Below are 15,631 nucleotides of genomic sequence, written 5' to 3'. Positions count from 1 at the left end.
TGTTCAAGACGATATAAATCCTCCCTAACCTTCAAAAGGTCATTCATTCTAAATATGCACAGGGCATGACTAGTTCCTGCAATGATCACCATGTAAAAAGCGTTGGTGTTTACGTAGCTGGTCACACAATAGCTAAGCGCTATCAATTGAATAAGCTTAAGAGGGCCAAGCTGAGAAACCAAATACACATTGGGAGTGACATTGAAAGTAATCTGCGCTGCAAACATGAGAGTTATAGATTCACACACATGAATGGTGCACTTTTTATCCTTCTCCAATACACACTGCTCATTCTTTACATGCTATTGATGGTTCTGATCTATATACTGAATACAATTTCAATTAGAGCTATGAACATATACACACAGTATTGAAAATGAGGCAATGAACGATACTGTACAGCCAGCGTGTCTGCAGTCATTATGGTTGCAGGAATTTGCAACATCAATAACCGAGTTACCAGCTGACTGGCAGACAAGCTGCGGAAATCTAAGGAATGAGGATCAGGATCAATTTTGTCCCGACTCCTCTCTTGAAGGCATGGGCATATGCTGGATGACTTGCTGCAGTAGCTTACCCCAAGTGGTCAGTCTTGATATGTGATTTAAACAGTGACTGTTGGCATATTATTTGACTGTGGTAATGTTTACTGTGAAGCAACGGTGCGAACCATTGTGCTACTGTGCTGCCCCATTAATGTAGTAATGGGGCGGCATGGTAGCACAGTGGTTAGCATTGCTGCTTCACAGCGCCAGGGTCCTGGGTTTGATTTCCGCTTGGGTCACTGTCTGCAGAGTCTGCACGTTCTCCCCATGTCTGTGTGGGTTTCCTCCGGGTGCTCCGGTTTCCTCCCACACGTCCCGAAAGACATGCTGTTAGGTGAATTGGACATTCTGAATTCTCTCTCTGTCTACCTGAACAGGCGCCGGAATGTGGCAACTAGGGGATTTTCAGAGTAACTTCATTGCAGTGTTAATGTAAGCCTACTTGTAACAATAATAAAGATTATTATGATTATTATTGCCGCTAAGCCTGGCTCTTTTCTCACCTGACATCCACTCATTTGAAGCGGTGAGTGGGGAATGATCATAAATGGGACACCTGACTGACTGTTTGCTCCCTCACAATGGTTTTGTTACAGGCTAGCTGATCCTGAACTCAGAGAGAGATGGGGCCACTGTGAATGGACTCAGTGTCCAGTTGCAGAAATCCTACTTTCACGCTATCTGTGATTAACTAGCACAGACTTAATCCACGGATCAAATCTGGGATCTTCCTGGTTAGCATGTTCAATGCTACACAGAAACGTATATTTGCTCAGTAACCATCAGGAGAGTGTCTTCGAGTAGGACAATTCTTGTTGTTATTTATTAATATTTCTTTCTTTTGTAAACTCCTTTTTAATTGTATTTTGCTAAGTTACAACGTACCAATGTGTGCATGGGCAGCAATGGATCAATTGTGTCAGGATGACATACTGATGGTGTATTCTGAATAAAAGCCAGAGTTCACAATTCAGGGTCAAATTCTGTAAGAACAAAGAACAAAGAAAAGTACAGCACAGGAACAGGCCCTTCGGCCCTCCAAGATTGCCCCGGACATCTCCTCTAAACCTTGCCCCTCGCACCTTAAACCTATGCCCCCAAGTAATTGTCCCCTCTACCCTGGGAAAAAGTCTCTGACTATCCACTCTGTCTGTGCCCTTCATAATTTTGTAGATTATGAGGGGCATAGGGTCTGTGCCCCTCTATCAGGTCGCCCCTCAACATCCTTCGTTCCAGTGAAAACAAACCAAGTTTATTCAACCTCTCCTCATAGCTAATGCCCTCCATACCAGGCAACATCCTGGTAAATCTCTTCTGCACACTCTCTAAAGCCTCCACATCCTTCTGGCCGTGTGGTGACCAGAATTGAACACTATACTCCAAGTGTGGCCTCACAAAGATTCTATACAATTGCAACATGACTTGCCAATTTTTATACTTAATGCCCCGGCCAATGAAGGCAAGCATGCCGTATGCCTTCTTGACTACCTTCTCCACCTGTGTTGCCCCTTTCAGTGACCTGTGGACCTGTACACCTAGATCTCTCTGACTGTCAATACTCTTGAGGGTTCTAGCAAGCTGTTGATGTGGATAGCAACCACTGACCCAGCACATTGTGTTAGCTTATAGTAATATATCCTTCTGCAGAATACATGATAGTATCATCTTTTGATTACCTAGAACAGCTACACTTTCAGTCTGGATCTTACCAAAAGCTAACTCCAAATATAACTCCAATTTGAGGGCCTAATATCTTTCCTCATAAAATCCAGTGAATATTTTTGGAATTTTACTCTAGCTATAACTGTATGAACATTCACATAAACAGGAGAGTTCACTGTGCATCACTAGTAATTATTTGAAATTACCAATGTTACAGCCCAACGTTATCAAAATGTCTCCCAGCTTGAAACAATGATGTGCCAATTTGTTCTACCCTAGTTAATCAATGGAGTGTTACAGAATAAGACAAGATATTCCAATTAAGGGGCAATTTAGCATGGCCAATTCACCTACGCTGCACATCTTTAGATTGTGGGGATGAGACCCACGCAGACACCGGGAAAATGTGCAAACTCCACACGGACTGTGACCTGGGGCGAGGATCGAACCCGAGTCCTCGGTGCCATGGGACAGCAGTGCTAATCACTGCTGCCCCGATTGTGATTTATTTGTCGCATAACAACCCTCCATTCAATTTTAAGATAGTTTCATAAAATAATAAGTGAATATTTGCATTCCTTTTAAATCTTTCATCAATTTAAGGAGCACAGTTATCTCAGAGGATTGTTGGGCTGCAGGAGATGACAGAGAAAGGGATGGGCGAGACTACACAGGATTTTAAAAACAAAGATGCAACTTGCAATTTAGTTTTACCATCGCAAATACATTCATTTAACAGCTGCTTTAATGCATTTGACAGCTCTAAGGTGCTTTCCGGGAGTATTACTAAACAGCTAAATAAAGAGATAACAGGGAAAGAAGTAGATAGGTTTTAAGGAGTGTCTTAAGAGAGGTTGAGTAATTTGAGGGAGAGAGTTTGAAAGCACAGCAACTTGTCAGCTAAAGATACAGCCACCACTGGTGGATTGGCCAAAATCAAAGATGTTCAAGGAGCCAGAATTGTAGGGGCACAGATATATCAGAGGGTTGAGGGGCTGGAAGAGATTGCAGTGATAGAGAGGGGCCAAGTCATGGTTGGATTTGAAAACAAGTATAAGAATTTCAAAGTGTAGGTGTTACTTAACCAGAAGCCAATGCAAGTAAGCGAGCATGGTTTGATGAGTGAACAGGACTTGACCTGTGTTAGGACAGGGACTACATGACCTTCAGTTTACATGGGGTAGGACATGGGAGGCAAGTAAGGAATGTGTTGGTATGGTCATGACTAGCGGTAATAAAGATACGATTGAGGGTTTCAGCAACAGATGAGATAAGACGGGGGTGGAATCAGGCAATGTTACAGGCAATCCGAATGAAAAGGTCAAACATTTTGTTCCAGAATAGAATAAGTAGCATTTATTCATATTTACACCAGTACTGACAGCAAATGAGCACTTGAAAGCGTCCCCAAGATAGCTAAATGAAATGAAAATCGCTTATTGTCACAAGTAGGCTTCAAATGAAGTTACTGTGAAAAGCCCCTAGTCGCCACATTCCGGCACCTGTTCAGGGAGGCTGGTATGGGAATTGAACCGTGCTGCTGGCCTGCCTGGGTCTGCTTTAAAAACCAGCTATTTAGCCCTGTGCTAAACCAGCCCCCCAGGTGGGAGTGCGGTTCTGTACATGCACAAATGGATGAATGCAAAAAGCTCTCTTCTTGCCTAAAGGTTTGATCCAAATGATGATGAATTCTTGCCTCTCAGTCAGAAGATTGTGGAGACAAGCCCCAGTCCAAAGGTTTGAATATATAATCTAGGTCGGCATTCCCGTGGGAATCCAAGATCCTGGGTGGGATTCTCCATTTGAAGTTCTTCTTATGTCCTGGCCAATATTAACACCACTTGAACATCTCATTGCTATTTGGGACCTTATTGTTTCCATGTTGGTTGTTGCATTCACTTACAAAATATGACTGCACGTCAGATGAAAAAGTATTTGATTGGCTGTGATTGGGATGGCCTGAGGTTGAGAAAGGTACCGGGTTGATGGAACCTTTTCCTTTCCCTCCGTTTTGTGCACTGTGCAACTGAAGAACACCTTTTTGTAAATCTTGCATGTCAGCTCTTCTGGAAAACGCAAACCTGGGACAATAATTGTAATATAATTATTTTACATTGACTACCGTTCATCTGTCTGCAGATTGGTGCCATTCCATATCCTGAATGCCATTGCTTGCACTGAAATACGAAACCCATGAACAACTGTGACTCGGGTTTCAGAACGTTATTGCTAGCCCTGCTTTATAGGAGATGCCTCTTCATGATTTGAGAATATCTACAAGAGCCAATAGCTGAAGAAGAATTTAGTTCCTTCAAAGTCAGTCGCAAGCTAAAACCCAGATTAATCTCACTGGAAGCGCCTGTTGAAAACAAATTGGGGTTAAAACCGAATCTATGCAGGTGTGAACCTCTTGAGTATGTGCAGTTGTACGACCGTTAAAATGTTTGCTCTGTGTTTTGTTTTTCAGGATGCAGACCTAGCCAGACTTCTCAGCTCAGGATCTTTCGGGAATCTTGAAAACCTAAGCCTGGCCTTCACTAATGTAACAAGTGCCTGTGCAGAACAACTAATCAAACTGCCATCTCTTAAACAGCTGAATCTGTGGTCTACCCAGGTGAGCAGTTTGTTTTTTCTCTGATAATGATGGCCTCTGTAAGGATCTGTTTTTCCTGGCTCGGAGATCACGGACCAAGTGCTTCATTAATTATTTCTAACCGTGGTTTTCATCTCTGTTCTTTTGTGGTCCAGCATTAATTAAAGCTCCAATTCATTCACCATGCATGGTATTAAATTGGAATCCGCTTGTCATTTGAGAAGGAGTGGATGTTTTACTAGACGGTGTACTTTATTGGGTTATGAAGCAATTTTCAAGCAAGTAAAAAGATTAAAAAAACATTTTTTTTAGAGTACCCAATTATTTTTTTCCCAATTAAGGGGCAACTTTAGCGTGGCCAATCCACCTGACCAACACATCTTTGGGTTGTGGGGGTGAAACCCACGCAGACATGGAGAGAATATGCAAACTCCACACGGACAGTGACCCAGGACCGGGATTCGAACCCGGGTGCTCAGCGCCGTAGTCCCAGTGCTAACCAGGTTAGCCTCAGCCAAGTGAGCCTCCGCACCACTCAGACAGCAATGGGGTGCCCATTTGGTACCAGCAGGTTGTTGCTGACCCAATAATGAACCAGGCCTCTGGCTGGCAGAATCAGGTGAATGTTTGGCATTGCTCTGCCAATCGGGGGCCTAATAGTTAAAATATAAACCATGACACAATATTTCAATTTATCTCTCGGATAAAGTGTTGGGTCTGGATTCTCTGCCGACGGGATGCTCCATTTTGCCGGCAGCCTGGGGGTTTCACGACGGTGTGGGGCAGCCCCACAATGGGAAACCCTATTGACCGGCCAGCGTAACGGAGCATCCCGCCGGCGGGATGAAACAGAAATGTGGTGCGGCAGGCCGGAGAATCCAGCCCTTTATCTTTGCGGAATTAAAAGCTTATTCCTAGTTTCAAAGTTACAAACTTCCTAATAATTAATTGGCCTGGCTATAACATAAAAATGTTTCCATTAACCCAATCCAGGCAAGTATTCAGAGCTGTCACTTTATTCTAGAATATTTGGTTTTTCCTGGCAACCTACTCGAGTAGGGCAGGTTTGAACTGTGATTCGATGCTGAATTAAAGCTGACAAGAGTTTTAAACTAATTAGTCATTTTCAATCGAAAGCTGTCTGAATTAACAACAACAAACGTTAACAACAACAAACACTTCAGAAGGAAGAATAGGTCTGAAGATAGAGGGATGGTATATGCTTATTGCTCGAAGTCTGGGGGTTGGTCCATGTCATTGTTTCAGTGGGTTGCTGGGGAAGTCTGAACAGTTTGGAATAATGTCCTGAACCTGTGTTGTTCCAAGACAGTAACATTGTGTGCTGGGCTGTAATCTTGATGTACATTAACAGAGTGTGGCAGAGAATTAAAGAATTTGAATCTGTGATAACCCAATCACTGAGTTAACAGTCTAAACCAGAGTATTATCAGAATGAGGGGAAAGTGTAGAGCAAGTCTGTGTGCAGGCCAATCCGCATGTCAGCCTGCCTTTTCTTGACAATGAATTTACAATGTTGAGACATGCAGAAGGGTGATAATGTTCCGGATTTCTGGGGACACATGGGGCGGGATTCTCAGACCCCAGGCCGGGTCAGAGAATCGCCGGGTCAGGCGCAATTAACGCGACGCCGGTCCGCCGATTCTCCGGTGACCAGACAATCGGCGGCATTGTCGCGGTTGGTGCGGCGCCAGTCGGGGGATGCACTACGCGATTGGCCGCCGAGATAGGCCGAGTCCCAACGGCGCTGTTCACATGTGGTCCTACCCGGTGGGACCTCGGTGTCCATCCTGCGGGGAGGCGGCCTGGTTTGGGGGGGGGTGAAGGGGGGACCGACCCCGGGGAGGTGCCTCCACCGTGGCATGGCTCGTGATCGGGGCCTACCAATTGGCTGGCCGTCTTCTCCTGGTGGGGGCCTCTTTTACTGCGGGCCCCTGTAGCTCTATGCCATGTTGCGTCGGGGCCAGAGCAGTCAAGGAAACTATCGCGCATGCGTGAGTTTGCGCCGGTCACAGCGCACATGCGTGACCCGCGGCGCCCGTATGGTGCTGGTATCGGCAGCTGCAGCTGTGTGAGTTGCCCTAGTGCCGTGCTGGCCCCCTGTAGGGCACAGGATCGCTGATCTTGGGGGCCTGTTGACACCGTCGGAAAGCGTGGCGGCATTTACTATATCGTCAGCACTGAGCCTCAGGATCAGAGAATCCCGCCCATGGTGTTTCCAGTGTCAGCAACAGTCCGGCACAATGGCCGTGATCTTTGGTGTAGCTAAAATTGTGGACATAGATACTAGGGGAGGCTGGGTCATTGAATTTATTCAACACAGACTTAGACAGGTTTTTGTTCGGCAATAGATTGAGGTGATGGGGGCAGACAGCAGAGTGGAACTGAGACCACAATCAAATGAGCCATGATTTGATTGAATGGTGGAGCAGGCTTGAAGGGCCAAATGGCCTACTCCTGCTCCTATATTCTGAAATACATGCAGCTATCAATCTGATATGATATCTTACATGTAACCTAGGTCAGAGGGAATTCTATCTTCAGACCTATTCGCCCGGCCTGAGGTGGGGCAAGGACTGAAAGGGGGGGATCTGAATGGGGTGGCTGGGGTGGGTGCAGGGACAGGGCACCTGACGACCCCATAGCAGAGTGTCGCTCACCTTTGGGGGAGGGGGGAGAGTTCTGAGGGGGGCTCCGAGGTACGTGGTTGGGCATGATTCATATCCCAATTTACCCACTCTGAGAAATTATTTTGGAAGGGGGCAAGTTTTGCACAGGTGCTGAGATGTGCGGACACCACACCAGCAGGGTGGGCTCTGATGCTAGCGAGTATGGTGGGTGGGGGCATTAAAACCCCAAAGCCAGCGGATGTTGCGGGGGTTGGTCCGTTACTGTCTCTTGGGAAGCCCAGATCTCTCTGAGGCCCAGGTGGATTAGGATGTGAATCATGTCCAACCACCCGGCAGGAATCGCACCTCGTTTCCCTCCGGAGACCACACATAGAAACTTCCACCCAATGTGTGTCAACTGTATGGAAGGTATAGTTAAGATTGCAATCAGAGAGTAGTATAGCTCAGAAAGAGGCTATTTGGCTCTTGGGTTTGCACTGGCTGTTCCATTCTACTTCCAAGCACTCAGAAACGTTGGGAGTCAGTATCCCTCGGAGGCCCTTCGAGTCTACACCGACTCTCTGAAAGAGCACTCTAGCTAGGTCCACTCCCCCACCCCATCCCTGAAACGCCACATTTTTAAAAATAAATTTAAAGTACCCAATTATTTTTTTACAATTAAGGGGCAATTTACGGGTCCTCAGTGCCGTAGGCAGCAGTGCTAACCACTTCACCACCATGCCACCCTCGCATTTAAAAAAAATAAATTTAGAGTACCCAATTCTTTTTATTTTCCAATAAGGGGCAATTTAGCATGGCCAATCCACCTACCTTGCGCATCTTTGGGTTGTGGGAGTGAGACCCACGCAAACACGGGGAGAATGTGCAAACCCCCCACACAGTCACCCGAGGTTGGACTCAATCCGGGTCCCTGGCACCGTGAGGCAGTAGTGCTACCCCGCCGGCCCGTCCAGGGGCTCCTTCTCCTCAATGGCTCCCCGACTGCTGAGTCAATCTTTTTATTTAAACGTTTACAAATTTGGACCTTCTTTTTGAGGCACCCTCTCTCTAAAACCTGATAAGTAAATTTTTTTAATGTCATAATGCTCCTCGCGTAACCCTGATGAAAGGGAGATCTGCGTGTTAACGGAAATTCTAAAGAAGTTGAGATGAATTGGCAGTCCTGTGTCACGACATTTGATGTGGTCAGGCTGTTGTTGTGAAGTGGTTTTGTTCACTGAACTTGTGCTTTCTTTACAGTTTGGAGATGCAGGGTTGCGGGTTCTTTCTGAGCATCTCACGTCACTGCAAGTTCTGAACCTTTGTGAAACGCCAGTCACCGACACGGGCCTCCTGGCCCTCAGCTGTGAGTATAGCGTGTGTCCATGCCAATAGCTTCCACGCCAATATAATAACAATAATAATAATAATTGCTTATTGCCACAAGTAGGCTTCAATGAAGTTACTGTGAAAAGCCCCTAGTCGCCACATTCTGGCGCCTGTTTGGGGAGGCCGGTACGGGAATTGATCCTGCGCTGCTGGTCTCGCTCTGCATGACAAGCCAGCTGTTTAGCTCACTGTGCTAAACTGGCCCCTATTATCCTTGCAGAATGGAAATCCAAAGTCTTTGTGAAAACAGTCGATAGTCCAATACTGTGGGACATGATTATAGATAATAAAACCATGATAGAACATTACAATATCACTCTGCTTTGTAGCTGCAGGTTCCTTGACTGCCCTTGTGAATATTAAATATTGACCTTTTGAAACACGTGTAGCATGATTGAAAGGAAAAAGTTGACTTTGGGTCACTGGGTCCCAAGATTCTCCACCACTGGGATTTTTCTCATCTCATGTCCGGCTGTCTTGTAGACTGATAAAACAAAATTGATGCTATGGTCCATCAGTAAACCAATTACCATTGCATTGTGCAACTGCCAGATGGTAAACGGTGAACTAGATTTATCTTGGTCTGTTATTTATATCTAACAATCCCCATCTTTCATTGTAACAATTTTTGACTACATTTTGATTCATTTTATCATGGACAAACCCATTTGTACTCTATTGCTAAAGGAAGGTGTTTGACAGGATTTATATGAGGCAGCAATCGTCTAATAATTATAGACCATGCTGTCGTAATTGATTTTCAGCTTTCTTCATTCTCATTGACCTGATCCTCGCTGATGGAAAACATTGTGTGGGGTTTTTACTGCCTGATCTCACTGCCACAGACACTTGGGGCTGGATTTTTTCATGGGCTTGAGGGCCTCGGCGTCAGGACCAAAGGTCTGAAACCCACAATTGCCAGCACTGCGCCCACTGGTCCAGTCTTCCTGGAGACGGGCATCTAATTAGCCACCTCAGGCCGGCTCACATTGCAGATTGTCCAATCAGAGGGCAGGCAACTCTGGAGCATCAGCAGCCCTACATGTAGGCACTCCCAGCCCAGGGTTTATATTTTATAATTATGAGTTAAAGCCGTTGGGCCCATTAGAGCGGAAAGGAAACCCTGTTGGTGTATCTTTTGGTTTGGCCTTTCTTGTGAATCCCCCGCCCCCCTCGCTCCCATCATTGCATCCCCCCCAACCCCCCAGTTCCATCATTGGGGCATGAATCCTCCAGCTCTGATAGACAGCACCCCAAGCCTGTCGCAGCCTTCATTACCTCAGTTTGCTCCCCACTTCCGTGGAGCAAGCAGACATTCCCTGCCCGCTCATGGGCAAGCACCCTGGTGACAAGAAAGTCCTCTCAACAGGGCAACACTCCCCCCCCATCCCTGCATTCCCTTCCCCCCCCCCCCCCCCCCCCCCCCCCACATTTTGTCACTCGTCTGTTTTGCTATTCAGGCTACTGTGCTATTCATGGCTGATCTGTGACCTGAATCCATACATCCGGATTTACCTCATTTTCATCACCTTTAATTAACGAGAGTCTATAAATCCAAGATTTAGCGTTAACAATTGGGATCGCCTAAAATGCCTTTTGTGCCAGAGAGCTGCAAGTTTCTAAAACCCTTGTGTGTGGAAATATTTCCTGACTTCACCGTTGAAAGGCCGGGCTCCCATTTTCAGCTTTTTTCTAATTCACAAGGAATACCATTGTGTTTCCTTAATCTCCTCATTGTCTAACCCTGGAATCATTCTGATAAATCTGCACTGCTCTCTCTCCAAGGCAATATATCCTTCCTCGGGTGTTGTGCCAAAAACTGAACACTCTCCAGATATGGCATAACTAGGGCTGTGTACAGCCATTGATTAATAAAGGGATCAGGGGTTATGGGGAGAAGGCAGGAGAATGGGGATGAGAAAAATATCAGCCTTGGTTGAATGGCGGAGCAGACCCGATGGGCCGAGTGGCCTAATTCTGCTCCTGTGTCTTATAACTTCTAACCTCCTTGTGTTCAAGCCTTTAGATAAAAAGGTCAGTGTTCAAATAGCCTTTTTGATTATTTTCTGTGCCTGCCCGTGACATTTTAATGATCTCTGTACATGGACCTCTCACGTCTCTTTGATCCTCTTTTGCTTTTACCTTTTTTGCCATTTGGAAAGTACCCTGATTAATATTTTTTTAGATTGAAATCTCACGGATACCTGAACTGAAACCCATCTGCCAAGGTTTCAATGTCCATGGATAATATGGGGTTGTATATTATTGGAGCCTCAAAGTGGGGGACAGAATGCCTTTTTGCACCTATATGTATAAAGCGGTTAAGCTCTCATCACACCTATGCGGCATTGGAATGTGCTGCTAAGAAGCCAGATGACTTCCCAGAGGGAGGAAGAGTACCTGGAGTTACCTCCGCTTTCTCTCTCTCACACCGCTGAGTGGCTGTTTTCAAAGTGGAGTTGACAAAGGGTAGAGATCCGGTTGCCAAACCTGTCCCTCTTTGGAGGATGGTATGTGGCTTGGAGAAGAGAAAGCAAAGAGGAACTCTTTTGCTCTTACTTAATAATTATCCTCTGAGGCAAAGAAAAACTAGTATGTAGACCAAGGCCTTAGAAAAAGAATTGAATAGTTTAAAATCTGTTGGTTTGAAAAAAGATTTTACGACGGGACATCTTCTTAAACAACATTTGCCTGCTAATGAAATGTAACCATCGATGCTGCAGCTTTAAATTTTGTTTTGTTATTGAGCATTCGTATATAAATATTTTTCATACTTTTTTTTTAGCCATGAGAAGTCTGTGCAGCTTGAATATGAACAGCACCAAACTCTCAGCTGATACATATGAGGATCTGAAGGTAACTGCCCTGTGCAAAGCAGTATCTTTAATTTTTTTTCTCTGATTATTACTAACCAGGTAATTGGAAACGAAATATTGAGGCTTGTAGTAGAAACCTTGCTTTGCAACGCTGGCTAGTTCCCAATGATTGTCTGGGAGGGAATCTAACCTATTGGCCAAAGGGCAGGAAATGTGAAATCAATGGGCCATAATTTGTCATAGTAGGCCATCATGTCGGTTAATTACACTCGCCCTTGCATGATCAAGCTTTTTAATTTTGTGCGGCAAACTGTTGAAAGTGCATGCTGATAATATTGCAACGACGGGAACATGGTACCTGGGGCAGAGGATTCAAGGAATGCAACTGCGTCCCACTGGATTGGGGATGGTGGACACTGGATTGGGGAGAGTGGACATAGGATTGGGGATGATGGGGCGGCACGGTGGCACAATGGTTAGGACTGCTGCCTCACAGCTCCAGTGTCCCAGGTTTAATTCCGGCCTCGGGTTACTGCCTGTGTGGAGGTTGCATTTTCTCCCCGTGTCTGCATGGGTTTCCTCTGGGTGCCCCAGTTTTCTCCCACTGTCCAAAGAAGTGCAGGTTAGCTGGATTGGCCATGCTAAATTGCCCTTAGTGTCCAAAAGGTTAGGCTGGGTTACGGGGATAGGTTAGAGATGTAGGCTTAAGTAGGATGCTCTTTCCAAGGACCGGCGCAGACTCTCTGGGCTGAATGGCCTCCTTCTGCACTGTAAATTCTATGAGTGGTCACGAAGCCAGAGACTATACCGCTTAAAATAAGATGAACATTTATTTGAAAGGGGGAGACATTAATAGTGTTGAGACAAATTCAGGGAACTCTGGTTCTAGTGAGAGAGATGTATTCCATAACGTCCGATCAAACACTAACTATATATTTTTTCTCCAACCTAATGTCTGATAGGCAAAGCTGCCAAACCTCAAAGAAGTGGATGTCCGCTACACAGAAGCCTGGTGAAGTCCTCGCTGGATGGTCAGCAACAAATCATCAATTTTTTGTGGAAGGATCAGAAAAAAGAAACTCTTTTCCAGCCTTTTTACCTTGGGCCAGGGATTGCTGAGATTGCCAGCTCGGGTTCTTTCACCAGAAGCCTGTACACTGCTGGGCTCGTAATGGACCCTGCTTCATTCTTAATGCTTTTTTGATTTCTGAAGACGGGAAAAAAATGTGTAGCAGCAAGCCGGCGACAAAAAGGAAACCTCCCTGGTCATTAATTGCCTTTGTGTTCATGCTGTGTGTAAAAAGATATCTTTCTCTCTTATTCATTTCATCGACTTGAACGGACCAACGTCAAACCAATTTGGAAGTTCGCACTATTGTCTCTGGCTCAAGATATCAATTGTTCAACGGATACATTACCTTTGCCATCACAAATCCTTGCAGTGATGTGCAAAGTGATTTTTCCTTTTATTGTTTTGTACATAAGTTTTACATCACACACATATTTAAAAATTGTTCACATTACAGGTCTGGGACCTGCCTCTTATTTATGGATTGTAATTCTTTTACCTGTTTTTTTTTTTGCATATAGTACTGTATAAACTAGTTATTTTGGCTGCCTAATAGCCTGGAAACTCTTCTTTAAAATGGTTTTACTTTGTCTAGACGAACTTGTCTGTCCTCTTGGATCACTGCGACTTTTGCAAAGATTCAGAAAACAACACAACAGATGGGTTTTCTGCTTCGCCACCAGACAAATAGACTGAAACTTTGGAAGAAATTTAAAGACTGACCTTTCTTTACAAAGGCCAAATTGGCAATCGCTTTTTTCTGAAGTTGCGGTCAGGTTCCACCAGAGTTCACTGCGTTCAAGCTTTTAGAAAGAAAGCTTTATAACTTCTTGTTTTTCTTAAATGTTTTTGCCCCATTCAAATTTGTTTCCTTTGCTCTGCCCAATTTGTGCATAGTCCCAACATGCATGTGTGATTTGCACGGTCATGGTGGCAATCCTTGTGACAACACCAATAGCTCCACTTTCTTTGTGATAGCAACCACTATGAGCGGTCCTTTTGGCAATGGGATGTCTTGATTATTTTCTGTTCCGTTGCCTTTATTTCATATGAGCCTATGTTGTATAGAGCAAAGTTATCTTCGTCATTTTTAGCATGGTTGCTGCATTGCAAAATTTACAGCATCCCAAAAAAAAAAACACAAAAAAAAAAGATTGTAACGCGTACTTTTTATTTTGTTTTGTATACAATTTATCCAGGAATGGAGACCAGGCTTCTTTGTTTTATACCTTGTTGCTGGATAGCTTTTCCACTTTCCCTTTTGTTTTGAACTGGTTAAGTCTTAATCAGGTTAGTGTGCCAGAGTTCTGCATCGACTCTCAAAACTGCATGATGATGCAGGCGTGGAAAAAAAAAAGTTTGGAAAAAAAAAATGATACAGCCATTGTTTATCATCAGCACTGTTGCTTTTATCAGATGGTTTACTACTGTTCTGTAGCTGTTGTACAAAGAGATGTGAAATAATTTCAGGCAAAATAAACAGTAAGTGAATATCTTTCACTTGTGCAGTTGGTTTCGTTTAATCATGGTGTCGCATTGAGACTGGACAGTGAGTGAGTCTCGACAGTCACTCAGCTGGTCGTGAACCCAGGCCAGGTGAATGGGAAAGGAAGATCCATTTATGCCTTACTTTTTAAGCATGCCTCAACTGCTCCATAACGAATTAATTATTTTAAAAAAACTATTGGTTTGTTGGTAAACACAGAGGCAATATACACATAAAGTTCCCCAAAAACATGTTTAGATGAAAGACCAAAAATCTTAGGGCATCTGTTGGTCATATTGACCTAATCTTCACATTCTGCTGAAGTTTATATAGTTTCTTATTTGTATTTAAAAAAAATAATGTTTTTGTTGATGTTGGTTGAAAGATAAATATTGGCCAGGGAATCCTGGAGAACATCATTGCTCTACTTTGATAATACAATGGAATCTTTAAACCCATCCATGCAACCACTTGGGACCTTTGTTTAACATCTCAACTAAAAGATTGCATGTTCCCTCAATGCTGCACTGAAGACCAACCTATATTGGCAATTATGTCAATTCTTCTTCGTTCTCTCAAATTGTAGGGATTCTATGCAAAATTGGTTGGAATATTCTGAGCTAGTTACAAACGTTCATTCAGGTGAACGTCTTGAGGTGACTCGCTTGAAATTTCAAATTGAAATTTGTAGAATCATAGAATCCCTACAGTGCAGAAGGGGGCCATTCGGCCCGTCGAGTCTGCACTGACCCTTCGAAAGGCCACACTACCTAGGCCCAATCCCCCGACCTACTCCTACAACCCTACCCTAAGGGGCAATTTAGCATGGCCAATCCCCGGGTCCCTGGCACTGTGAGGCAGCAGTGCTAGCCACCCTCCAAATTATGCAAGAAAAGCCTCTTCTGTTTTTCTGAAATGGCTCGACATGACTTACTAGATTCAGATTTCTTTTTCAACATTGGACAACTTTGAATTAAGAGGATTTGACTGTATGGCACCAAGCAGGTTAGAATTTGCACTCAGTGGCAGTAAGTTGATCACTAGCAGCGAATGGAAGATTAATTGTTGTGTGAATGATAATGCCAACATTGCCTTTCTGCCTGTGAATGTGTCCCAATATTGAGATGCTGGTCCATTGATGCTGGTTCATTCTGGATGTACGTATTAATTGATGCATTCACACAACTGACAGATTCCTGAACCTTCTACAATCATATTACCATGAGTGCAAACATTTTATTTTGAAAACAATGCCCAGTCACAAATTGAACTCACAGAAGTGACATCTCCGGGTCAATAGCCCTTGCGCTGGATGAATCATATGTACTTGGCAATTGCATATTGCAGCACACGTACTAGGGTCCTCATTGTGTGGGGCCTCATTGGTTAAGCCTGCATCCTGTCACATTGCCTGGAGGTTCTTTGTAGCAAATTAGTTACATTT

The 15,631-nt window shown here is 44.4% G+C and overlaps 1 protein-coding gene across 2 annotated transcripts in view; it reads left to right on the top strand.

Annotated features, from left to right (window-relative positions):
- The window catches only part of LOC119971159 (c-Maf inducing protein), a 255,235-nt gene extending 241,034 nt beyond the window's left edge, over positions 1-14,201 (top strand). For both annotated transcript variants that reach the window (XM_038806355.1, XM_038806354.1), the window contains exons 18-21: positions 4,675-4,821; positions 8,688-8,793; positions 11,602-11,672; positions 12,595-14,201. In XM_038806355.1, the coding sequence (XP_038662283.1) occupies positions 4,675-4,821; positions 8,688-8,793; positions 11,602-11,672; positions 12,595-12,648 (378 nt within the window). In that variant the 3' untranslated portion in view covers positions 12,649-14,201. The remainder of the gene's footprint in view (positions 1-4,674; positions 4,822-8,687; positions 8,794-11,601; positions 11,673-12,594) is intronic.
- The last annotated feature ends 1,430 nt before the right edge of the window (positions 14,202-15,631 follow it).

Source organism: Scyliorhinus canicula, chromosome 9 (genome assembly GCF_902713615.1).
Source record: "Scyliorhinus canicula chromosome 9, sScyCan1.1, whole genome shotgun sequence".
In the NCBI taxonomy this organism is placed as follows: Eukaryota; Metazoa; Chordata; class Chondrichthyes; order Carcharhiniformes; family Scyliorhinidae; genus Scyliorhinus; species Scyliorhinus canicula.
This window is presented reverse-complemented; position numbering and strand designations above follow the sequence as displayed.